This window comes from Alternaria hordeiaustralica (assembly GCF_023758085.1).
Source record: "Alternaria hordeiaustralica strain BMP 2776 chromosome Unknown scaffold_5, whole genome shotgun sequence".
Taxonomy (NCBI): Eukaryota; Fungi; Ascomycota; class Dothideomycetes; order Pleosporales; family Pleosporaceae; genus Alternaria; species Alternaria hordeiaustralica.
This window is the reverse complement of record NW_026056777.1, coordinates 1,201,254-1,225,381: the sequence shown is the minus strand read 5'-3', so window position 1 is coordinate 1,225,381 and position 24,128 is coordinate 1,201,254. Positions and strand designations below refer to the sequence as shown.

The window sequence follows — 24,128 nt, the reverse complement described above, 5'->3', positions numbered from 1 at the left end:
CATCGGGTCACAGATCAGATATATAGAGCCACCCAAGTCTTCACCATGAAAGTCACGGCCAATACCCAAGATGCATTTCTCTACCCTCAGCACCGTTCTGGCTTTGGCCAGCATCGCCACATGCACGCCTCTCGACCCTCGCCAGCAGACAGCTACAGCGCTTGATGCGGCCATGAAAGCGCGAGGCCGTTCCTACATCGGCACTTCTTTAACCATCCGCAATGACAACACCGAGCAAAACATCATCCGCAGTGCGGAATTCGGTTCCATTACGCCTGAGAATGCTATGAAATGGGACGCCACAGAGCCCAATCGGGGCCAGTTCAACTGGGGACAGGCAGATGCTGTTGCGAACTTTGCGACCCAAAACAATAAGCAGGTAGGATATCCATCATAGCACTACAGGTAAACTCTGGCAATAATTAGAGCTGACGGGTACATTAGATGCGCTGCCATACATTAGTCTGGTACAGTCAGTTGCCAGGCTGGGTGAACCAAATCAACAACAACGCCACTTTGATGGGCGTAATGGAGAACCACATCAAGCAAGTCATGGGAAGATACAAGGGGAAATGCACCCACTGGGACGTCGTCAACGAAGGTACAAACACTACGTGAGAGTAAGAGACATGAACCCAGCTGACGTACTACCAACAGCCCTTAACGAAGACGGCACAAACAGAGACAACGTCTTCCTCCGCGTAATCGGCGAACAATACCTCCCCATCGCCTTCCGCATGGCCGCTGCCGCCGACCCAACCACCAAACTCTACTACAACGACTACAATCTCGAATACGGCTCGGCCAAGCACCAAGGCGCCCTCCGCATCGTCAAGCTCGTGCAATCCTGGGGCGTCAAGATCGACGGCGTGGGTCTGCAGGGCCATGTGGTGTCTGAGCCTACAGGCACCCAGAGCGACATTACGCCCAGCACAGCAGTGTTGACCAAGGTACTTCAGGATTACGCTGATCTTGGTGTTGATGTTGCGTACACCGAGTTGGACGTACGATCTCGCACGCCGAGTAACTCGCAGAAGTTAACGGATGCGGCGGCGGCTTGGGCGAGGATTGCTCAGAGTTGTATTAACGTGCAACGCTGTGTCGGCATGACCATCTGGGTAAGTTTCAGCTGTTTCACCTTTTCATCTACCATGGCTTGTGTATGTGTGCTGACTTGTCGTGATCAGGGTGTTGCGGATAAGTATTCCTGGGTTCCTGGCACCTTCAACGGTGAGGGATCTGCATTGCTCTGGACGGACAACTTCCAGAAGAAGCCTGCTTACACAGCTTTCTTGGATGTGTTGAACGGAAAGAACACGACGCAGACGTAAGCGTCCTTTTTTGCTGAAATCGAGCAGAAGGGTATCAAGAGTTTACCTGTCAAAGAGAAGGAGTGGGTTGCACGCCTGTATACTTTCAGTTTCTGAATCCTCTTCTACTGAATACAATTCCGTTAGACTTCAACGTGCTTTCTCCATCCTCATCTTCGTCTTCTCTTACTGTCTGGTATCTGCTCTTCGCCTCTGTCTAAGCCTTCTTTTCCACCAAACGATCAAAGTGCTCAAAGCAGAATTTTCCTCCGACAAAGCACGTCGCTACCCACTTCAACCACGCTGCGCTTAAGAAACCAACACCATGCTCTTTCAATCTCTTCATGAAAATGAGTGTCTCAACTGCGTGAGCGCCGTAGAGGAAGTAGAACAACCCAGTCTGAATCCAACGTCCAGCTGTAGCAACGTTTTCCGGAAGCGGTGAGTTGAGGTTACCAGGATCAAGCATGGCGGGGGTAGGAGCAGCGGCAAGGGCCATTACGATGCCACAGATGATGATGGGCTTGAGGTGTGGGCTCGAAGGCGGCGTGTATGTGTTGCGAAGATTTTTTGGCGCCATGGTTGGTGATGTTGCTTCTGGCGTTTGGTAGCTGTGATTCTGCTGGGTCGTTCCTCTGTATGCTATTGAACTGTGTGAGCATATACGTACGGCTTGCAGGTACCTAGTGATGAAGCTTTCCATGAGATAAACATACCGGCGAGGAAACCACGAATGACGGGGGATTGTGTTTAGTATCCTGCACAGGCCTGCGTACCGTTATTTCTCAACTTCGGAGACGTGAACGAAATACTCGACAACAGACAAATAAGTTCTTCGTTCGTCCATCAAAATGTGACGCGTTGCTACACGGTTTCCACCTGCTGCCGAGGTACTTTTAACCGCCAAGCCTCCCCATTTGCATCCTCGATTGACAACGACAGTCGCACCCAACGAGTCAGCGCCGTCGCGGACAACCTCGAAGCCAAAGGCCTACCACCTGCATAACCCTTACGGCATCTATAAGCCCAAAACACCAAACTCACGCGTCTCCTCCCGACTCCTACCAACCCACCCGCTCAAAGTGGGGCCATTTACCGCATACGGCAGTCTGACATAGCAAACCGTGGATTACTGGAACGGCTGCAAACGTATACTTAGCCTTGTGATTATGCAGCAACATGCGATCACATGAAGCGCTAAGGACCCTTTTTTGGGGGGAGGGGGGCGACGGCGCGGCGTTGGTAAAGTAGTGGGTTGTTGCTAGGAATCGGGGGCCGTTCATGCAGCCGTGTGGCACGGGCGGGTGTTGAGGGGGGGAACTTTAGAAGCAGGAAAGGAAGATTATCGTAGACTGCGATGTGAGGAATACGACTTGTTATGGTAGGCGTTGGGTTTGGGGGAGTCGGTTGTGTATGTTGATTAATGATACCGGCTTGAATGCAAGTGTTTAGAGAGATGTGGAGAGACGCACCGGTTTTGTTGAGAGTTTGGTACAACTATGCACCAACGCTTGATGCGGAGCCGCAGAACGCCTTTCTACAACACAACCACCAAATACTTCTACTTAAGAAAGCAGCTATGAAACCTTCCTATCCTTCCTTTCCCAAACTCGCTCCATCGCAGCAGACACGGCAATGCACAACCCTCCTCCCACCGACCCACGCACCCCTACCCCTCGGGCTTGATCCCGTGCCGCTTCCCTCACAAGATCTCACCCGTCATCCGCATTCCACCAACCCAACCCACACACACCACACTACATCCCCCTAATTAACCCATTTCCACTCCTTCAATACAGCACCCTACAGGGAACAACCCGCCAACTCATTCACCACACGACTCGCCAAACAACGGGAGGTAAGTATACCGGTGTGACAATCCACTCTTTCCACACAAGGAACCCAGTTCGCAGCCAATGACCGTGCGCTGCGCGTGCGCATCCCGTGCAGTAGAGCGAGTGTCGCGCTTTTCGCTTTTTCTCGCCTTTTTGCGCGGTGCAGTGTGAGCATGGATCAAGGTGGTTGTGTTGCAGTGATCGATGAGAGTTGGGGAAGTTGCTGCATGGGGAAATGGCGGGTGGGTTGTGGTGGGTGTTGTTGTCTTGGGTGTGGGATGGGGTGGTGAGGTGGGTTGTAGTGGGCTGCGAAGAGAGGGATGATTCTCTCTCATTCGTGCTTTTACCTATTTATTAACATTATAGTGGCAGCAGGGCATAATTGTGCAAACGTTGGACAGGTGGTTTTTCCTAACATTACGTGTGTCTACATTCCTCCGTCGAAAGTATCGCCGTAACCTCGTTTTCCTTTTTCAACATCAAGCCATCACGTCTTGTCTATCTCACGCAGTCTCTGACTAGACAGCGCTCACTTCGGCCTTCATGACCTTGTCGTCAATCGGTTTTGTAGTTTCCAGAACTGGTGTAGTGACCGCTGAATCGTTTCGCTGGACGTGGGGTATAGAACCGATGGTCGGGGTTGTTGTTGAAACGGGACTCGCAACAGGACTGAGGTTGCTGAGCGTGCAGTTCAGACGTAACACTCGGTATGAACTTGATTCGTTTGAGAAGCGGAAGGAAGGAAATTCTGTAGCGTCGAAGAAGGGTCGCATTTTGCAAAGAACGGCTCTGGAGATTTGTTTCAAGAGACGGAGTTTGAAGGGCTGTGGAATGTTGTACTGGAGCATCACTAGAAGCCCATAGAGCTCTCTATATAGTTTGCATTTCTCGTCTGGCCCCTCGGAGATGGCGCAGTCTCGATCGAATGGACTTTAAATGAACGGACGAGCGCGCTTGAAGAACAATACTAAGACATTTTGGTGGCGTTTGAGGAAGGGATGAGCGTTGTAAGCGATATTGGGAGCGATGAAAGTAGAGTCGGCCGATATGAAGATGCAAGATCAGATATCGAAAAGCAGACAAGGTAAAGAAGATGAGCGGGCCATGTGAGATTTGAGTAAAAAACTTGGACCCGGATTCCTGAAGTGGAGCACTGTGCCACTTCGTGTAAGCAGGGCATTAGCCTATCAGTACCCAATATCACACGTCGTAACATCCTCGACAAAATGCTTCTCGCGATAGCTCCTCGTCCACCAAAGATACCACGGTACCACGTTCATCTTGATCTTGTGACCCAACCTAAAATGACGATGTACGAAGTCAGTGTATGTCTCACACGCATTTCGTACATGGGAGATCTTACCAAGGCGTATCCTGCACCGTCTTAACCACACTCTGACTCTCATCGAATGCAGTATCGATACGCGTACGTCTCAGAGTCTCGTATGCATCAAATGCTTCTTTGACCGGTACACCCTCATCGCGTTTACTCTCCATCCACCTGGCCAAGCAGCGCGAGAACAAGACACCATCTTCAAACACGATACCCGTTGACTCGCCTTGCGGAGGCATAGCATGAGCAGAGTCTCCAATCAGCATAACACGGTCGGTAGCCCATTTGCCTCCCTTGGAGAGCGTAAACACAGGCCAGAGATACAGACCCTCTGCGTCTTCAATCCAATGCGCAATCTGCGGGTTCGCAGCACCAGAATACCGCTCTAGCATTTCGTCCCGCGTCTTCTGCGCATCGGCGCCTGCTGCCTTCCAGCCGTTTCGGTCGGCGATCTCGGGGACTTGCATCAGTGCGCCTACGTAGATGCTTTCGCGGGCTTGGTCGTGGAAAGACGTCAGCATCATGCCGCGACGGCCAAAGTTCATGCCGCTGACGTCAAAGTGCGTGGGCTCGTAGTCTTTGCTGTCTTCGGACATCTTGCGTCGTGGGGCAAAGCCAAAGGCGTTGCAGATTCCGCTGTACATTGCTTTGCGCTCGGGCTCGACGTGCTTGAGGCGGGTGACGCTGTGGATGCCGTCGCATCCGATTAGTATGTCTGCGGTTGCGCTTTCGCCGTCTTCAAAGTCGATGGTGACGCTGGTGTCGCTTTCGTTGATCTTGGTTGTCTTTTTGCCGCAGATGAGCTTGATGTTGGGCTGCTTCTCGATGGCGGCGAGTACTCCCTTGAGTGCTTCTCCTCTTGTGATTCGCAAGGCAGTAAATGGAGGATCGCCCAATCCCTTTCCCTCTGGTCCTTTGAATGAGCTCTCTGCTATCTTGACGTTGGTGTAGAGATCGAAGACTTCGACCGCGAGACACTCGGCGCCATATCCTTTGGCGCGGATCTCATCGAGAGCTCCTAGATGTGATAGTAGACGCAGAGCGTTGGGTGTGAGGTTTACGGCACCGCCGATTGTCGCAGGCTCAGGTCGGATCTCGAATATGGTGATGTTTGGTGGTGATGAAACAGGCGCGAACTTTATGAGGGAGAGGGCAGTTGTTAGGCCAGCTATGCCACCGCCTAAGATGATAATGTCCATCGGCTTTGGAGAGGCCATGGTGGGATGTCTGCGAGTATTGCTTTTCAGGGTCTTGCTCAAAGCTCTTGATAGGCCTGTCTTTGAATGACTTGTGTGCTCGTCAATGGTGAGATGTCGAAGAGTGGACTTGAATTTCAAACACAGAAAGCTGTACATATACACTTTACGCAGAATGCTTGCCACACATCGGACGGGAACCCCTTGTTCGTGTACCTGTGGAGGCCTGACCTAGCGCGGACTGTGCACGTAGGTGGTACTCCGGCGTGTCGAGTTCTCGGTAAAACGTTGGGGAACCGATCAACTAACATCATCAGTCTAGCAAGCCCGAACGGCCCGCCAACGTTGACTTATGCGCCTGCCTGGTTGCGATATATGCAGGGCTCCTGTTATCAGTAGAACAGGATGTCAGGTAGAGGCAAATCCTGGGTAACACAATGTTGGTATTTCGCTACAGATTCAAATTCCAAACGCCGGTCCATCATGCCTACTAACTTACAGGATATACATTGTGCGCTAACAAGTTCTCCATCCACTGAAATGCCTCTACTGCTTCTTCTGCGCGTTGGGGCCCATCTCCTTGCTGAAGGCGAAGTATGAAACCTCGAGACTGGTGAGGGCTCGGATACCGACCAGAAGGATGAGGAACAGCGGGATAATAGCAGCGAATCCCATGAAGATGCCGGGTGTGAAGTACTGGTACTTCTCGAACAGGCCGCCCTCCGTCGAGTTTGCCCGCTTGGCATGCGAAGAGAGATCGCGCTTCAGCTCCATCTGCACGGATTCTGGGAAGGAGGTCTCCATCTCGTAGGTGTGGTGCTCGAGCGACTCCTTGGCTTGCGCCTCGGTGGGAGGGGTGGTGATGTAGATGAAGGTGTAGTCCTGGGACTTGGCCGAGTTGACAATCAGGTTGTCGAACTTGGTGTCTGTACTGGTCAGCCCGGGTAGAGTATCCTGAGTATGTACTGCCTACCATCGCGTTGAAGTTGCTCGATGCGGAACGCCTGCGAGCCTGGGCGCACTGGGTTGGTTGTTCGGCCGAAGAATCCACCATCCTGCCCACACTTGGACACCAGATGGTCGGCGAGGGCTCCCGCATCGACAGTGCCAACAACGTCGGGAATCGTCACAGTCGACTTGACTTCGGAGTGCTGGCCAGACATGTACTGGCTCAGTTGTGGCATGGCGCGTCCGTCTGCGTAGTCGGCGGCGGAAACGCCATCCTGTTCGATGATGATGTACGACTTGGTCGGGCAGTGCTCGAGGGCCTTGAGGATGTCGACGGTGACTTCGGATGACTCAGCGATGGCGGCGTCGTTGTTGGGGATCAGGAGGCTGCAGCTGTTAGCTTGGACGTCAGGATGCGCGGCGTGCGGTGACGGAGGCGTACTCGGCCGTGGAGAAGAGGAAGAAGGGCGACGTGTTGCGGAAGGCGAGGGCCGAGGGCAGCGCTGCCAGAGCGAGGGCGCCGACGAGTGACTTGACCATGATGGGGGCGAGGGCGGGTGCGTGGGTGGTCGGCGGGCGATGGTGTTGTTCGCGCTGTGAAGCTCCAACGCGGCGACCATGGGCGCCCGGAACTAGCCGTAGCCTCGATTGGCCGGACCCTGGGTATGACGCGCCCATGGAATTTCCGATGCGAGCGACAGCTCCCACATCAGCAATCAATTCACGCGCTCCCTCAAAGCCCGACGTGTCGGCGCCCGGCTGCTCCGTCGCATGAGTCGACCTTGACTCATCACCGCGCCTGCATAATCTGCAACTGCCTTTCTTAGTGTCCTTTCACGCACCTTCCCCAGTATAAGGCTCGCCACTGCAAAGCCTCCCACCACAGCAACAAAGCGACCGCCCTCTCTTTACCAGTTCAGCAGGCCACACATTTACTAGAGCCTGCAGCAATAATCTTTCTTTCCACCCTTGGCGGTTCAACGCTTACACACCTTCGTTTGGCCAGCGCCCGAAACTGCCGCAATCCAATCGACAACATGTCGACTCCTGCACTTGCACCTCAACCACCTGCCGCAGGCCCATCCGATGCCTCGAGAGGCGCACGAGGACGGCGGCGACCACGAGGTCGAAATGCAAATGCGAACACGGCTGCACAGTCAGAGCAAGCAGAGCAAACACAGGCGCAAGCAGCACAGCAGCCACAGAGGGGTGGCGGGCGCGGTGGTAGAGGACGAGGGCGAGGAGGCCAGGCCGACAGTGGACGACCGCCGCAACCAAATGCGGCTGCCCTCGAATTTGTGCCCTCGTCCGTACAACAAGCAGCGCATCGAGGTGGAAGAGGCGGACGTGGCGGTGCGCGGGGTGGCCGGGGAAGAGGCGGCGCAGAGCGGTTTCCACAGCGCATGGCAGCTGGTGGCCGTCAATTCGGTGGACAGTTGACTGTAGAGGACGATGCGGCTTCTGCCATTTCAGAAGCTCCGCCAGGGCTACAAGCAGATGCGCCAGCCTTTCAGCCAGGCCAACCCATCGCCCCTCGCAAATCACGACCGCCGCGCCAGAAGCAGCCGCAAGCACCCAAATCCACCGCGCCCGACATCGCCACCAGGACACACGAGGACATCGACAACGGTCACTACGAGTGCGCCATTTGCACTGAAGACGTCACAAGGCGTTCACGGGGGGTATGGTCGTGCAGAACATGCTGGACTGTGTTCCATCTGGGCTGCATTAAGAAGTGGTCAACAAACGAGGGTTCGGCTGCAGCGCGACAGCAGACTCAAGATGGGGAGACGCCTCCTCCGAGGCAGTGGCGCTGCCCCGGCTGCAACCTACCAAAGGACATTCTACCCAAGAACTTTCACTGTTGGTGCGAGAAGGAGCTGGATCCGCGCTCAACACCCGGTCTACCACCATTTTCGTGTGGTCAGACTTGCTCACGACCCCGACTTCTCCCCAAGCCCTGTCCACACCCTTGCGGCTCGACGTGTCATGCCGGCCCCTGTCCTCCGTGTGGCTTGATGGGTCCCACGCAACACTGCTTCTGTGGGAAGAGGTCTGTCACTCGCCGATGTATTGACACCGATTATGAGAACGGCTGGAGCTGCGGCGATGTCTGTGGAGGATTGATGTCTTGTGGTGAGCACAGATGCGATCGACCTTGTCACGACGGTCCTTGCGGTGCCTGCGAGGTACGAGTGCCGGCACGTTGCTATTGCGGACAGATACAAAAAGACATTCTATGTCATGACCGGGCAGAAGAGAAGCAGAGCAGCCAGTCCCATGTCGCCGCAGACGGTGCTGCCACAGTAGAGACCTGGATAGGATCTTTCCAGTGCCCTAATCAGTGCGGACGCTCATTCGATTGCGGGAAGCACATTTGTGAGATGGCATGCCATTCACAGGACACGCAAGCGCCTCATTGTCCGCGATCTCCAGACCGAGTCAACCGCTGTCCTTGTGGCAAGACCGCTTTGAGAGACATGTCTGGCAACCCACGCACGACCTGCGAAGATCCGATCCCCAATTGCGACAAACCTTGTGGTCAAACACTCGCATGTGGTCACCAGTGCGAGCAGCTCTGTCACCAAGGCGAATGTCGGCCTTGCTTGAAGACGGTGGATATATCATGTAGGTGTGGACGCACATCATCCAGGACCATCTGCCACCAAGGCATGGACGAGCCTCCCCAGTGCAGGCGTATCTGCAAAGTTTCGTTGAACTGCGGGCGCCATGAGTGCGGCGAGCACTGCTGCGCTGGAGAGAAGAAAGCTGCGGAACGTCAGTCGAACCGCCGTAAAGGAAGGCCTTTGAATTCGGCTCCTCGTCAGGCTCACGAGAACTTTGAGGCCGAGCACATATGCACGCGGAGCTGTGGTCGACAATTGAAGTGCGGCAACCCCGAACATCGCTGCCAGGAACTTTGTCACAAGGGTCCGTGTGGCACATGTCGCGATGCCATTTTCGATGAGCTTAGCTGTCACTGTGGACGGACTGTGCTACAACCACCATTACCATGCGGTACAAAACCCCCACCGTGTCGCTTCAAGTGCGAGCGACCTAAGGACTGCGGTCATCCTCAACTGGACCACAGTTGCCACCTGGATGACCAGCCATGTCCGAAGTGCGCTTTCCTGACCGCCAAGCCATGTCTATGTGGCAAGAGTGTTCTCAAAAACCAGCCATGTTGGCTGACCGAGGTACGCTGTGGCCAAGTCTGCGGACGTACGCTCAAGTGTGGCACACACAAGTGTCAGAAGCAATGCCATCGACCTGGAGAGTGCGAAGAGCCATGTACCCAAGCATGTGGCAAAGAGCTTAGCACCTGTGGTCATCCGTGTTTGGCACCCTGTCACTTCCCTCAACCCTGCAAAGAAGAGAAACCGTGTCCCCACAAGATCTTCGTTACTTGCGAGTGCCAGAGGATTAAGCAAGAGGCCAAATGCAATGCTTCGCGCAACGGAGATGGCAACCAGAAGAAGGTGCTCAAGTGCGACGAAGAGTGCGCAAGGTTAGAGCGTAATCGTGTTCTAGCACTTGCACTCAACGTTGATCCGGAGCACCAGAATGACCACATTCCATACTCAGACGCCACACTGAACATGTACCAGCAAAATTCTACCTGGGCAGCGACTCAGGAGAAGCAGCTTAGACTTTTCGCTGCCGACCCAGATGAGAAGCGTCTTCGATTCAAGCCAATGCCCCGTAGTCAGCGCGCCTTCATCCACCACCTGGCCGAAGACTTTGGCATGGACTCAGAGAGCATGGATCCAGAACCACATCGACATGTGGCCATCTTCAAGACCCCCAAGTTCGTCATGGCCCCAATGCGGACACTAGCAGACTGCGCCAGAACTCGTCAAGTTCAACAACGTCTTGCGCCAGCGCCGGCACCAGCAGCGTCCTCCACTGCCACGTTACGCCCCAAGCCCAGCAACACCAATGGCGACCCCTATAACGCGTTCCTCATCCTGAACCCTCGCTTTGCGCTCACTATCGAAGAGCTCAACCCCATCATCAAGAGCGTACTCGCAACGACATCGTTCCGATGCGAGCTAGAGGTCACCTTCCTTCCCAGCGAAGCCGTAGCTTTGAAGCCACCTCTAGCAGCTCGGCTCAGCATTCCAGAACGCGAAATGCAGACCATGCTCGAATCGATCCAAGCACCGCTAACCAAAGCTCTCATCACGCAAAACATCGGCAAAAGCATGCAGCTTGCGCGTCTCGACTCCTCACTCAACATCCTGCGCAAAGAGTCTGATGTAGGCCCTGGTTCAGGCTGGAGCGAAGTGGCAGCCTCGAGGGGTGTCCCAAATCGCCAGCTTCCGAAGACTACTTCCTTCGGCAACAAGGGCGGGTTTGCAGTGCTCAGCTTGAGTAGCAAGAAGAAGAAACAGAAGGAGGTACCTGTTGAGGTTGCGGAGAGCTGGGAGGAGGCTGAGGAGGAGGAAGAGCAGAAGGAGAAGGTTAGTGGGGCTAACAGCGCTGTCATGAGCGAGGATGAAGGTGCGTCCAAGGATGTGCCTGAGGCCTCGGGCAGTACGCCGGCTAGCGACGAGAATCATGTCGCGCCGAAAGACGATGCTGAGCTCGACACTAAGCCACTACCGGGACGTTGGTCGGATCTGGATGATGAGTAGACTAGCATCTGCGTGTGTAAAACTAGATACCGACGACAGACTATAATAGTACCAAACAGCTTTCTCATAGTCATGATCTACAGCAACTGTGAAGATAGAAGAAGACGAGCCACTTTGTTTTTTCTTTGTCCAAACTGTTCGCAGCTCTAAAGGGTATGTGAGTCACGGTATCAAAACTCTTTTGTTGAATCGTCATAACAACCAACAAACCAACCAGTCAAAAACGCCTAACATATGCAGCCCACAACTCCATCTCCCAAGAGCTTTCCCAGCCACTTCCGCGAAGCGCGCAAACTCAGAAGTTATTCTGCTCCCTCTGCTGCCTCTCCGCCTCACCCTCGCTAACGATCCTTTTACCCAGCCACTCCGTCTGGAAGCTCTCATTCAGTTTCGACAGATCCTGGATGACCAGCCGGCAAGTCGCCATGACAGCTTCCTTGGGTGTAATAGACCCGTCGGTTTGGACGCGCAGTTCAAACGTGGCGAAGAGCGGGTGGGGCACTTTGTAGGCGGCGAACATGACGGCGGGGTTCTTGAGGAGCCGCTGCGCGAGGAGGTTGCCGAGTGTGTGGTCTTCTTTGTTGAAGGTGAAGACGGCCGTGTTGGGGACGCCTGTGCGAGGATTGTTAGTCGGTGGGTAGAAGGGGGGAGGGAGTGTACATAAAAGGGATGAGGTGGGGTGCTACGTACGTGTCTCTGCCTTTTCCTCGACTTTCTGCTGGCCTTCGTCTAGCAGGAAGAGCTCGAATCTGTTCTCGTAGTCGTGGTCAGCTTTGTGCGTTACATGTCGGTTGTCTTTTGAGCTGTCGCGCAGTGCACAGTTTGGGTTTTGCTCAATCAGTTGGCCGATCTTCGGGGAGAAAGACGTGCTTGGGTTGTCGCTCATTGGTTGGGGGTATCGAGGGTCTCGTTCGTTGGGGCGTGGGCGTGGTAGAGTCGTGACTTTCGTTGTGTCGCATGCTCTTGCTATCGGGGGTGTATATATGCGGCGCAGCGCGCTCTCGTGGTCACGCGGTAGTGTCGTGCGCCCATAGGAATGTGCGTCATTTCGTTGTTTTCACGCGCTCGTGGTGGAAGCAGCGAACGCGCCGTGTAGGTTCGTCGTCACCGTGGTGTTGAACTGACATCGTCGACTGTGGACTGCGCGTACAGAGATACTGTGTTGAAGAGGATGAACTGCAAAAGATGAAGCATACCTGTCTGGCGCGTTCATTTTGCCGGGTCTTTCTCCTCTCTATGCCTATCTACTCTTGTCCGTATGTATGAATACGCCTATTGCGATCGCAAGTGAGGAAGGTGCGCGACGGCTGTAGCAGTGGGGAAACCCAAAAACCAACGAAAGAATCAGCGCTCGGTTGGTTCGAGTCGGAGGAGCTGTGGCAAGATTGCGATGGCGTGTGGTGGCCGCTGGGGAAGATTGCGGAGGTGAGGTTGACTTCCGCGCTCGACGTTCTTTGTGCCTTCACCCACCGCCTTCAGCTGCCTCGCGCAGCTTAGTCAACATGTGGTCCGGGCCCACATCAGCTTCTCCATCGCTACATTCCACGTCGACTGCCGAGCACCGATCTTCGACAATTCAGTCTCCAACCGTTTTTGCAGACCTTAGAAACCTACTGGAATATATACCAATGGCAGGTCCTGCGGCTTAGCCACACAGTCCACAAGTCGCCTCAGTACACGGCAAGGGACGCGATTCAAAGATGTTTGTATCTCGATGTTATGCTCGAGTTGCATGATATTCAGACAGCTACATATTGCTTCGGAGGCCCATCACCAAGACATGATGGGTGTCGCTGGCAAAAGCGACACAAAGAGTTTTCCCCTAATACAAACCACTGCCTTGAGCGACTGCGTGAGCGCCATTCAACGCCACAAACACCATGCTTCTCATGGGTACGCCCACACATCGCAAAAAAAAAACCAGACTTTCCCACGCTAGAAGAACAACGCTAAGCAGGAACATTAAAATTATATACGAGCCAAGGGTGACGGGGCCTCGCAGAGGCGCTCTCTTTGCCAATCAGATTCCTTAAGACCGGTTAATCTGTGCTTGCTGCATACCGGGACTTTGTTGCATCTGTGGATTCTGAGGCGTGGCGCTCCGACTAGGTGGTCGGGCGTTCAATCCAGGACTGCCAGCCTGCTGTCTTGCCATCAGCCGTTGTTGTTGGACCAATTGGGCCTGATAATTCTGTACCGCGTTTGTTTGAGGAGCGTTGGCCATGCTACCGTTCTGCTGGAAATACTGATTATTCGCCATTTGCGGAGAAGGAGATATGCCAGGCGATCCAGCTGCTGCGCTCATTGCCTGCTGACTCAATGATGCCTGCGTACGTTGCTTAGCCAGGTAACGGTTGAGGTGGTCGGAGGCCTGTTTCGAAACTTGTTCTGGTGTCCATTCCGGATGTTGTCCCTTGATCTGGTTCTGGAAAGCTAGGAGCTGAGGCATGTGCCCACTCGATAGGGGGCGGGACGGTGTTTGCATGTTACCATTGCCCTGGCTCATTCGTGGGGATCCAGCGGTGTTTGCCATCCCATTCATGGAGTTGTTCATGTTCCCGTTCATTCCACCGTTCTGATTGGAAACGGGTGTCATCATGTTCGCATTAGGAATACCGTTCATTCCCATCCCTTGGGTGAGATTGCTAGCCATGTTGATCTGTTGCTGTTGGAGTTGGAACTGGTGTTGTTGCGTAGCGTTAAATTGGCCTCTTTGCATGGCCATGCGCATCTGGTCCGGCGGTCCCATACGCTGGGTGTTCTGCATGTTGCCTTGCATTTGTGCTTGGGGAACGCCCGGTGTGCCCATCGACATGCCAGACATGTTGCCGTTAGCAAAATTAGCTTGCATTCCCTGTTGAGATTGGTGTGCGCGGGCCGCCATTGCCGGGCCATTCTGCCCCTGTTGCAGAGACGCATTAGCCATTTGCGGAGGAACATTGTTTGTGCCCCCGGGTGTCCCGTTACGTTGCATCTGGTTCACACCATTCGCCATTCCTGGTTGCACCTGTATTTGGGCCTGCTGCCGCGCCATCATTTGTTGCTGTTCTCCGTCAGTGGTGTACTCATCGTGTAGGGACATGATTCTTACCCTAGCCATCATCTCCTGCGCAATGTGCCTTTGCTTCATTTTCTCTTCGCGTTCCCACTTCATACGACTAAACTCTTGTGGCGTTAGGGTTGTCTGTTTGGGTGGCGCAGGCTCATGTGCTTTTCGAAGCGCAGCGGCTTTCTGAGACTCCGCTTGCTTGTGGGCAGCAGACTCGCGCTTTCTGGCCAGCTTACGCATGCCATCGATGATAGCGAGATGTCTGTTTTCTCGCCTTCTTTCTACTCGTATTGGCGTAGTCGTGGGTCTTCTGCGCGGTTGACCTGGGGTCTGGCCTTGTTGCTGTTGCTGCTGCTGTTGAGCCTGGAACTGAGCGAAAACGGTCTTGTTGGCTTGCTCCAGTCGGCTTTGGTAGGTGCGGAAGTACTGTGTCTTGGACATCTCCGCCGGAAGACCTTCAAGCTGCACCCAGCGTTCAAAGCATTCCCATGGCGTTCGTCGACCGGATCCGGACACGAACATCGAAGGTAACGAAAGCTGCTGAGAGACCAGGGACCAGTTGAATGTATACTCTTTCACCAACGCCCGTAGCTTTTGGTCTTCTTCCCACAGCCACTGAGAGGGCGTGCGGTTTTCGAAGAAGGCAATAGTGGGCATGTTGAACTCTGTAGGTGGTCTGAATTGATGGGCAGCCTGAAGTCGGTCGCGAACATGCTTGTTCTCCGCGTTGAACAAGGCGACATTGGTCATTTCCGGCGGTAAGTCGTTGCGACAGAATAGGCGTCGACCTGGTGTGGATGGCATTGAATGTTCGGCTGACGTACCAGATCGACTAGGCGGCGAAGACGGCTCGTCTTCAGAGTCATAGTCATACCTGCTACGCTTCTTGGGTGGCCCTCGTATTTGCGAGACCAGCTTTCCAGTGACGAACTTGGAAACGGGAAGGATGGGTGGCTCTGAGAGAGAGAACGGGTTGGTGTCGCTGGAGCCCTCGAACATCGGGTCGTAAAGAGGCAGTTCCCGGAACATAGTATCACTGGCAGGTGTGCGGTCGATCTTCATGACCACGTCGTTGAAGCCTAGTGAGAATAGACCTGTAGGGGGGCTGGCGTTGACGGGAGTAAGTACATCGTCCTCATCACCGTATGACTCACTCTCCGTCTCGTGCGTACTCGAGTGGACAAGCTCTGGCGTAGGAGCATCATTCATCTCCTCGTCGTTGCTCGCACGCCTAGCCGACTTTGGAATGCATGCATTGACCCGTAGCGTTGATCGTTCTTCAGGTGTACTGGCCACGTACTCGGCACACCATTCCGCAAAAGTAGCGGCAAGTGCTTTCTTCCATTTCCTCTCTTCCTTGAAGTCTGTGTGCATCCACTTCATGTCGAGAAGCACTTGATCCTGGTGGGTAAATGGACGCTCAGGTTCGACGGCTTTCTGGAGTTGCCTCAAGGACCATCGGTTGGCATTCTGCAACTGGTACACTCTCTTCAAAATCTTGTAGTCTTGATGTTCACGAATCATCGCAAGCGTACCAGCCGTCGACACCGTCTTCCTTGCAGATGCTACAAGTTCCTGCAGAGGTACAGACCTAGGCGGGTGGTGAGCCTGGTACTTGAAAAGACCCTCTAGATAATCTCGGCTCGAATCTTCCGAAGCACCTTGGAGCGACGCATAATCTTCGTTGTACGATTGCAGGGCTTTCGATGCCCGTGTCGGTGTCTTCTTGGCGAATACGACGGTCGAGACTTCTTGTGACTTATTGCGAGCTGTTCTTGGTCTTGGAGGACTTGTAGATGCCGAATGATTACTTGAGCGGGGGGTTGGTATGGCTTTCGGTCCTGCCTTCTCAGCTATAATTTCAGAGACAGATTTCTGTCGTATTGCTCCAGAGGCGACGCGGGTAGTCATACGCCCGGGACGGGATGTTGGATGTTGGGGCGAGGTCGTTGTTTGTGCATCCAGGGATGGTACGTCGCGCATTTCAATATCGATGTCAGCGGGAGGTGTGGGATGGTCGGCGGTAGGAGAGGCCTGTTGGTGGTCGATGGCTTGGTCGGCATTGTCGCGGTCCACAGTCGAAGGCTCCGCGGCAACGGTCGTTGGAGTTGGTAAAGAGTCAATGGCAACATCATGAACAGTCTTTGTTCCGATCGAGTCTTCTTCTTCTGTTTTTGCCGCACGGTAACCGCCGTCCACACCCTCCGTCAACGAATGTACGTCCCCGGAGGGCTGGGACTCGCTCAGACGACTCTTCCCATCGCGCGCCAACCGTATCGCCTGTTCGTCTTCGATCTGTTGCTCGATGTCTGGTGTAGGGGAGTCATCTTCTCTTGCTCGGGCGTTCTCTCTTGCTTCTTTCATTCGTTTGTGCAGAGCACGCTCGTGGTCATCTTTAACTTGCTGCGCGGCGGGGTCGAGGACATCGTCGTTTGGCAACGGGACGTTGTTGCGCTCCCTGTAAGTCTCCGAATCAGGACTGGTATCAGGCGAATGGTGTTGCGCGTGCGGTGTTGCTTGGGAGTAGGGCCCGACGGTCGATGACGGGGAAGAAACGTCGACGGGCGCATTCGTGGGTGGGATGGTAAGCCGTTCCTCTTCTCTTCGCTCCTTCTCGGCAGCTTTGTCCAATTTTCGCTCCGTCTCCTGCAGTCTGGCCTCTTGAATTTCTTTTGGTGGTAGATGAACGACTTGTGGTGGCTTCGGTTTGGCGTCCGTGGTGGCACTCGACGAAGATCCGTCGGGGAGGGTAGCAGCATTCGTGTCGTCGGCCGTCGGGGATGCAACAGCACTTGGGTCGACCGTAGTTTTGTCGCGAGGGGAATGTTCTTGATTGCCTGGAGCCTGGACAGCAAGGGTCGCGTCGGGTTGGGCATTGTTTGCTACCTCATCTTCTGTAGTGGGCGATGCAGCATGTGAGGCAGCCTTTACGCGGGGGACAACGTGGATAACGTCGCTTTGTAATGACGATTCGACTGAAGGTAAGGTTTGCGTCGCAACGGACGGCGAAGCTGAGGCGGCACGAAGTTGCTCTTCGAGGCTTGGGGTGCCGACGACGGGGGATGGCGACGGCTTGGTGAAGGTCTTGGTTGGATTCTGAAAGGGTAGGGTAGCAGGGAGTGGTGGCTGATGGTCAGTATCGGCCACTGGGAAGGGCAGCGTTGCATCGTTGAAGCGTCGACCTCTAGAGACGCGACCGTGTTAGCAGAGTGGAACGACGACAACGTGAACATTGGCGACGAGTAGGTGCATGGTACTAGGGACAGGAGGCATCTTACTGTGAGATGTCGTTTTGGTCGAGAAAACGACGTTCCTCTTCGTCAGGTTCGCCATAGACGAAGTCGTCTGCTACGGGCTGGTGGCCGTTCAGAGCGGCATTGCAGCAGCCCGTGACCTTCCAGAGTGCCCGGAGATGGCGCTCCAACGTCGCGGATGTGAATCTGGGGACATTGAATTAGCACCACCACAACACGCAAATAAACTAAAACGAGCGATTTTTCCTTGTCGCATCGGTGCATTTAGTCGATTCCATCGGCCAAATTGCAAACGCGATGGATAGTCGTGGACTTTGACTTACGCGGCTTCATTTGTCTTCTCCTGGCGTAAGGTTTCCCGTAAACTGTCGAGGGACATATGAAGACCGACGAACGGTGGCCGACATCCGTTATCCACGAGTGCCGCCGTTGTGATGAATTATCGGGGTTATTGGTCGCGTTGGTTGATGGAAATGTGTTTTGCGATATGCTGGACTGATGGGCGGGACTGCGAGAACGTGAGGGAAGGGCTGCTCACGCCGCATTGCAGGGATGGCCGTGATAAGCCCTGCCTAGCCTGGTTCATTGGGCCAACCTTGGGACACTAGCTGCGCCTTACTCCACCCGGCCTAGCCCTGCCGTCTGCATCAAAAACTTCTGGATCGCAAGACGCGACGGCTGCGCGAAACAACGACGAGTTATCGACAATGGCAAAGAGAAAGAGAGAGACCGCCGAGAGCGCCGCCAAGGCGAAGGCGCTGAAGAGCTCCAAGGGCGCTGCTGCCTCGACCACAAAACAGCCGGCGACCAAGGAAACGACGATCCGCAATGGCAAGGAAGGTGCAGCCAACGGGAAGATGGACCTGAGCATGAGCAAACTCCAGATCGATTCCACTGCAAAAAGCGAAGATTCCGTCCCAGATGTCACGACTGTGCAAGTCATAACCGGCTCCTACGAGAGAGTTCTGCATGGATTCGCGGCATCCATCCCCAGCAGTCTCTTCACCGGACAGGATGATGCATCGACACCTGAGACGGACAGGCCAAAAGTAGATTTTACCGACACATTTCTTTTCAACGCCCATTCATCCTCCATCCGCTGTCTTGCCCTGTCTCCGCTCTCGAATGAGACGTCCAAAATCACGTTAGCTACAGGCAGCACCGATGAGCGCATCAACCTTTACTCCATCTCGACCGCCCCCCCAGTCGCCTCAAAACTCAGACCAAAGCTGCCTTCTCTCCATGGCGGCTCCATTACTGAGAATCCCAAGAACAAGGAACTCGGCTCATTGCTTCACCACTCGTCAAACATCACAGCCCTCTACTTCCCAACCAGGAGTAAGCTCCTCAGCTCCGCTGAAGACAGCACTATCGCCATCACGAGAACACGCGACTGGACTGCCCTCTCAACCATCAAAGCGCCAATACCGAAGCCCCAAGGCCGACCCAGTGGAGACACAGCCGGACCCGGTGAAGTACCCTCTGGAATTAATGATTTCGCCGTCCACCCTAGCATGAAGCTCATGCTGAGCGTAGGCAAAGGCGAAAAGTGCATGCGACTCTGGAACCTCGTAACAGGAAAGAAAGCCGGCGTGCTCAACTTTGACCGCAACATCCTCACCGCCGTAGGCGAAGGGCGCTTCGCATCCGGTGAGGGAAGACGAGTCATATGGGACAAGGAAGGCGAGGAGTTCGCCGTGGGCTTCGAGCGCGGCATCGTCGTTTTCAACATCGAATCCAAGCCAAAAGCAAAGATTGCACCGACCCCGAGGACTAAGATCCATCAGATGCACTACCTGCCGTCGGAGTCGCATCCGGGCACGCTACTCGTCTCAACCGAGGATGGCCGCGTTCTTCTCTTCGACACGAACACCACGATACCGACTGAATCGTCAGAGAAGAACAAAGATGAAGTTCCTGCTAGCAGATTAGTCGCTCAACTCGGTGGTCCAGCAGCAGGCATGACAGGCCGTGTCAAGGACTTTCAAATCGTCCAGCTCTCGCAAACAAATTTCCTCATCGTCACTGGTAGCAGCGATGGCACAGTGCGCTTCTGGTCCTTGAGCACGGACGAGCTGAAGAGTGATGATGCGGGCAAGGCAGAGGGTTTCACAGCGGCGCAGGTCGGCAAGTTGCTTGGAACCTCTTCGACTGGTACCAGGATTACGTGTCTGAAGGCTTTCTCCATGACGGGCAAGCCAGATGAAGAGGAAGAAGAGGTCGTTGAGAAAGACGCAGAGATGTCGAGTAGCGAGGATGATAGCGAGTAGTTTAGACTTTGAGTTGTAGCATTAATGATACCACCACCTCGTTCTTGCGACTTCATCGCTATGTATCAATTTCATGGAATGCGATCTACTAGCGTCTCGATGCTTATCTAAATTATACAACTTACGTTCTACCTCTCTCTTCAAACTCTGGTCTTTCTACAAATTCATAGTGACGGTCATACTATTACTATGCACCAACAGTACCGGCGGTAAGCCTTGGCACAGGACCTCCAAATCGCTAATGTATTTGACACTCTCTGCCTCACTTTCACAAGTACCCTCAATAGGACTAGGAAGCGTAGTAAACACAACTGCCGTTTCATCAGAATGCTTCCGTATAAGCTCGTTCAGGATAAGATGTTGAGCGCGACACGGTAGGTCGTTGAAGGAGAGAGGGATGGCTTGTTGGGCAGGGAACCCGGAAGCTGGCGAGGCGGTACCCGTGTCAGTAGGTTGGTGAGATGATGCTGCGGCTGAGTGGGGACTGGAATTTGCTGGTGTATTTTCTGCGGCGAGTTGAGAGGGCTCTCCAGATGTCACAATGGGGTCTTGTTTGTTGGCTGTTGCTGGTTTGGGCGTATCGACGAATGTTATCGATGGGCCGGCCGTTTCTTCCGATGATATCGCTGTTCGGGGAGTTGGATTCGATGTGAACTTGGGCAGTGACTGCCGACGCATTGTAGGCGGTTTGACAGCGGCTCGTGAGGATCCAGAGCGCTGAGAGGATGAACTGGCTACACTTTGGGACTGGGCTCGCTCTCCGGCGTGAAGAATAGCTGTGTCAGAGGCAACGGCGTCTGGGTGCGGTTTGAGTGGTGTTACCGACTGTGTGGTCGGTCGGTCATCTTTCTGCGAGGTACTGTCCTTCCGTGAACTTTTCCAAATGGCCTTACGGAGATCCAGCTGCCTGGTGAAGAAAGAGGTGCTGGGTGCCGTTTTGCGTCTTCTTAGTGACATTCTCTGCCCGTTCTGATCACTCTCATCACTCGATGCATCCAAGTCGTATTCGTCGAAGTTGCTGCCACTAACGACTGCCTCGCTATCAGAAGCCATTGCTTCGTCATCAGCATCGTCTTCCCTTCCGCCGGCTGAGGATGGTTGAGTGTCGCTATCGCTGTCTTCAAGTAGCTGGACTGGTATTCTTTGGCTTTGCATTTTGGCCCTTGCCCCGTCCCCAAGATTGCCAACAGACGTTCTACTTTTTGCTTTACGTAGCATCTTGCGCAGGGCTGAGAAGCGCTTTGGGTTCGTCTCTTGCCTACCATGTTGGAACGAGGCAATAGGCCAACTGGTGACGGCTTCAAGAATATCGACAGTCTGTGCTAGTTCCTGGCTCGCACTCAAACTCTCGGGCTGACGCAGTCGTTTGATGTCTTGCCACCATCGCTCGTCTTCCAGCGAGTAATCGATATCACGACCAGTCTGATCAAGGTGACCATCATCTCTTCCGTTGATGATGACTTCATACATGCTCAAATCTCCGGAGGACAACCAGAAGACGTAGACTTCAGCCTCAATGCGCAGATTACGCAGCAATGTAGTAACGCGACTTCGCTCTTCCTCGACGTCCGTCTCATACTCCACAAAAACACAGACTCTCAACTTGTACATGCGCTTCCAAGACGGTACCGTGTGTAAGATGCATCCAAGCTGCAGGATGAGTGTATACGTGTCGAAATTCGTGGTCAGTACATTCTTGCGGATTGGCTCATCGCCAGTAGTAGCGACCTCGGCTGACATTTGAATCGGCCAGAGATCAATGTACTTCTTTGACGAATCCTCGATATCAATGTCATTAAGACCAATGAAGCTGAACGCTTTTTGTTTCACCGTAGGCTTGGTAGGGGGCACCTCGAGTTCCTGGAACCCCTTGCCTATAGCGACATTTGCTTGCAACCGGAGAATCAGGTCTTCGATAACAGTGACATAACTGCGTATAGCAATTGCGTTTTCTGGTTTCATAGCATCGGTGGGAAGCATGCTATGGGTGTTTCCTGTGACGCGTCGCCTGGCTGCTGCTTGGATTGCTTTCCGAGAGATGGGATGGTTCGTAGCTTTGCTGGATGGGCGTGATGGTTGGGGCGAAGGTATGCCAATGGAAGGCTGCGCTTGCCTCATCTCGGGTAGGTTGTAGAAGCCCATGACAACTATGTTTGGCCGCATACCACCTAGCCCTGCACCCAGAACAAGGTTGCGAGCGCCCCACTCGACGGCAGGAGATATAGAGATGTTCACGAACGCTTTGATCCTGGAGAAGTCGATATACTTTGTCCAAGACTGCTGTTGTCGTCTTGCTTCTGGCACAGCTTCCCCGAAGTCATCAGAGACAATGACGTGCCCAAGTACGAAGAGACCTCCCTTCTTCAGCGAATTGCAGAATTGGATCAATTTATACTGCCGCCGCGGATCATTGACCAAGAGTAAGATCTGGGGTCTCCAGAACTTGACATGCTCTTGACGCAAGCGCAGCAGGTACTTTCGCACTTGGTGATAGATGAGACCCTGACTCACATCACCCCATGGCTTAGGTGGGGTAGTGTAGTGAATCAGCAGGAAGATAATCATGAGCAGAGCTACACATCCAGATGCATAGAAGCCGTCGACGAAGAACATGGTACCTCCACAGACAACCGTCCCAACAGCAGCTGTGGGCCAGTTGAAGTAGTGGAAGGAGGGCCGGAAGTTTGGGGCAGAACCGATCTTGAGTAAGAAACAGGCCAAGTTGGTAACGAGAAATGTCATGAGATACTAGAGAATGTTAGGATTTAAACAGATAGAGTTTGACTGACGACTGGTAGAGTAATAGGGAGCACTTACCGTCATTGTGATAAATGAAGCAATCTGGTTGATGTCGGCAAACATTGTGATCTGAGCGATGATAAAAGTGATGATGATGGCGTAGATCGGCTGTGCAGATGAAGCTACGTGGTTAGTATGGACATAGCAAAGATAATGTAGACATCCTACCTCATCGGATTTCTTCGTGCCCTGTCCAAAGATCGAAAGTCCAGGAATAAGATTGTCGCGAGAAAGAGCCTGGAGGAGCTTGGCTGAACCAATAACACCCATGAGTACCGAGAATAAGGATGTCGCCATCTCGCCAGCAAGCACGACCGCGCCAGATATGTTGGTCAGCTGGATGACATTTGTGTTGTTGTAGAAAGTTTCGCGTGCTATTGACGCCGCCATAGCGAAGATAACGAGTGTGTAAAGAATGAAGGTCAGACCTATGCCGTACAATGTCCCTTTCGGGATGGCTTTACTTGGGTGCTTGAGGTCGCCACTCATGCTTGCACCGGCCAGAATCCCTCCCGTAGCTGGGAAGAGAATACCAAAAAGATCTTGGAAGTTCTCTCGGTGATGATCGACACTTCCCGCGGCTCCTCGCGTGAAGTGGGGTAGTAAGTTCTGACGGAACGTGTCCATGCTGAGGCCTGTGAAAACAATGTCTTCTTTTGGGTTCTCGAACGGAGGCCTGAACACAGCGGACAGAGGAATACTGATAGTCGCGACCAACAAGACTAGAAGTAGGCCGTTACTGCAGCGTGCGAAGAGCCCACTTCCAGCAAGGCAGATAAGTGTGCACGCGGCTAGAACCAAGGTAGCCCAGAGGAACTGCCACCAGTAGCTTTGAGGTAGCCACTCTGCCATGTCACCTCCATTGCTACCGAAGTTCTCGATAAGACAGTCGATGAGACCGACAGCGTTGAGCGAGGTGTTGAAGACTGAGCCAAGATAGTAGACGATGCCTATCGATCCGCCGAACTCTGGCCCCAGGCTGCGGGAGATCAAGTAGTACGCGCCTCCTCCTCTAACCGTGCCATTGGTGGCAACAGCGGAAATACTCAACGTAGTTAAGAGATTGATGGCATAAGCTGCTATCAGCATACCCATCATGCCAATCAAGCCAGCTTGACCGAGAAGGAAGCCGAATCTGAGAAACATCAAAATCGACAAGACATTGAGGGTTACCGGTACGAAAACTCCAGCGAAAGTGCCTAGTTTGTCGGTACCTCCAACGGGTCTGGGGAAAGCGCCAGGCCTTGGTTTGGTGGTTTCGCTGGCTGAGTGTCGTTTGCTGTCATTATTTGGCTCCTTCGCTAAATTGGATCGTGATGTCTGGAGGATGCTCGAGAACCAGCTGCTCATCCCTCTCTGCTTGCTCCCCGTCCCTTGAGCGCCATCGTAGACATCTGCATCAGCTGGAAGCTGGCGTCCACTGCTTGGCAGAAGCGGTGTTTCCTCGTCAGGTGGTGGTGAATGCTGTACGAACGAGCGTCGATGCAGTCGCGCACT

The 24,128-nt window shown here is 53.8% G+C and overlaps 8 protein-coding genes across 8 annotated transcripts; 3 read left to right on the top strand and 5 right to left on the bottom strand.

Moving 5' to 3' along the window:
• Window positions 1-70: 70 nt before the first annotated feature.
• On the top strand, window positions 71-1,331 carry XYL1_2 (NAD(P)H-dependent D-xylose reductase (XR); the record flags this gene model as incomplete). The annotated part of the gene is made up of 4 exons (XM_049386363.1): window positions 71-379; window positions 445-601; window positions 658-1,118; window positions 1,188-1,331. The coding sequence occupies 4 exons, from the start codon at window positions 71-73 to the stop codon at window positions 1,329-1,331; spliced, it is 1,071 nt and encodes a 356-aa protein (XP_049246212.1).
• Window positions 1,332-4,504: 3,173 nt separating this feature from the next.
• J4E84_003753 (uncharacterized protein) lies at window positions 4,505-5,695 on the bottom strand (the record flags this gene model as incomplete). The annotated part of the gene is made up of 1 exon (XM_049386362.1): window positions 4,505-5,695. The coding sequence occupies one exon, from the start codon at window positions 5,693-5,695 to the stop codon at window positions 4,505-4,507; it is 1,191 nt and encodes a 396-aa protein (XP_049246211.1).
• Window positions 5,696-6,220: 525 nt separating this feature from the next.
• Window positions 6,221-7,162, bottom strand: J4E84_003752 (uncharacterized protein; the record flags this gene model as incomplete). The annotated part of the gene is made up of 3 exons (XM_049386361.1): window positions 6,221-6,600; window positions 6,648-7,009; window positions 7,065-7,162. 3 exons carry the CDS (start codon window positions 7,160-7,162, stop codon window positions 6,221-6,223), a joined length of 840 nt encoding a protein of 279 aa, XP_049246210.1.
• A 497-nt stretch (window positions 7,163-7,659) lies between these two features.
• J4E84_003751 (uncharacterized protein) lies at window positions 7,660-11,259 on the top strand (the record flags this gene model as incomplete). Its single annotated transcript, XM_049386360.1, has 1 exon — window positions 7,660-11,259. One exon carries the CDS (start codon window positions 7,660-7,662, stop codon window positions 11,257-11,259), a length of 3,600 nt encoding a protein of 1,199 aa, XP_049246209.1.
• Window positions 11,260-11,554: 295 nt separating this feature from the next.
• J4E84_003750 (uncharacterized protein) lies at window positions 11,555-12,145 on the bottom strand (the record flags this gene model as incomplete). The annotated part of the gene is made up of 2 exons (XM_049386359.1): window positions 11,555-11,871; window positions 11,950-12,145. The coding sequence occupies 2 exons, from the start codon at window positions 12,143-12,145 to the stop codon at window positions 11,555-11,557; spliced, it is 513 nt and encodes a 170-aa protein (XP_049246208.1).
• A 1,143-nt stretch (window positions 12,146-13,288) lies between these two features.
• J4E84_003749 (uncharacterized protein) lies at window positions 13,289-17,941 on the bottom strand (the record flags this gene model as incomplete). The annotated part of the gene is made up of 3 exons (XM_049386358.1): window positions 13,289-17,492; window positions 17,587-17,748; window positions 17,886-17,941. The coding sequence occupies 3 exons, from the start codon at window positions 17,939-17,941 to the stop codon at window positions 13,289-13,291; spliced, it is 4,422 nt and encodes a 1,473-aa protein (XP_049246207.1).
• A 328-nt stretch (window positions 17,942-18,269) lies between these two features.
• On the top strand, window positions 18,270-19,832 carry J4E84_003748 (uncharacterized protein; the record flags this gene model as incomplete). Its single annotated transcript, XM_049386357.1, has 1 exon — window positions 18,270-19,832. The coding sequence occupies one exon, from the start codon at window positions 18,270-18,272 to the stop codon at window positions 19,830-19,832; it is 1,563 nt and encodes a 520-aa protein (XP_049246206.1).
• A 156-nt stretch (window positions 19,833-19,988) lies between these two features.
• J4E84_003747 (uncharacterized protein) lies at window positions 19,989-23,777 on the bottom strand (the record flags this gene model as incomplete). Its single annotated transcript, XM_049386356.1, has 3 exons — window positions 19,989-22,580; window positions 22,650-22,739; window positions 22,800-23,777. The coding sequence occupies 3 exons, from the start codon at window positions 23,775-23,777 to the stop codon at window positions 19,989-19,991; spliced, it is 3,660 nt and encodes a 1,219-aa protein (XP_049246205.1).
• Between the last annotated feature and the right edge of the window lie 351 nt (window positions 23,778-24,128).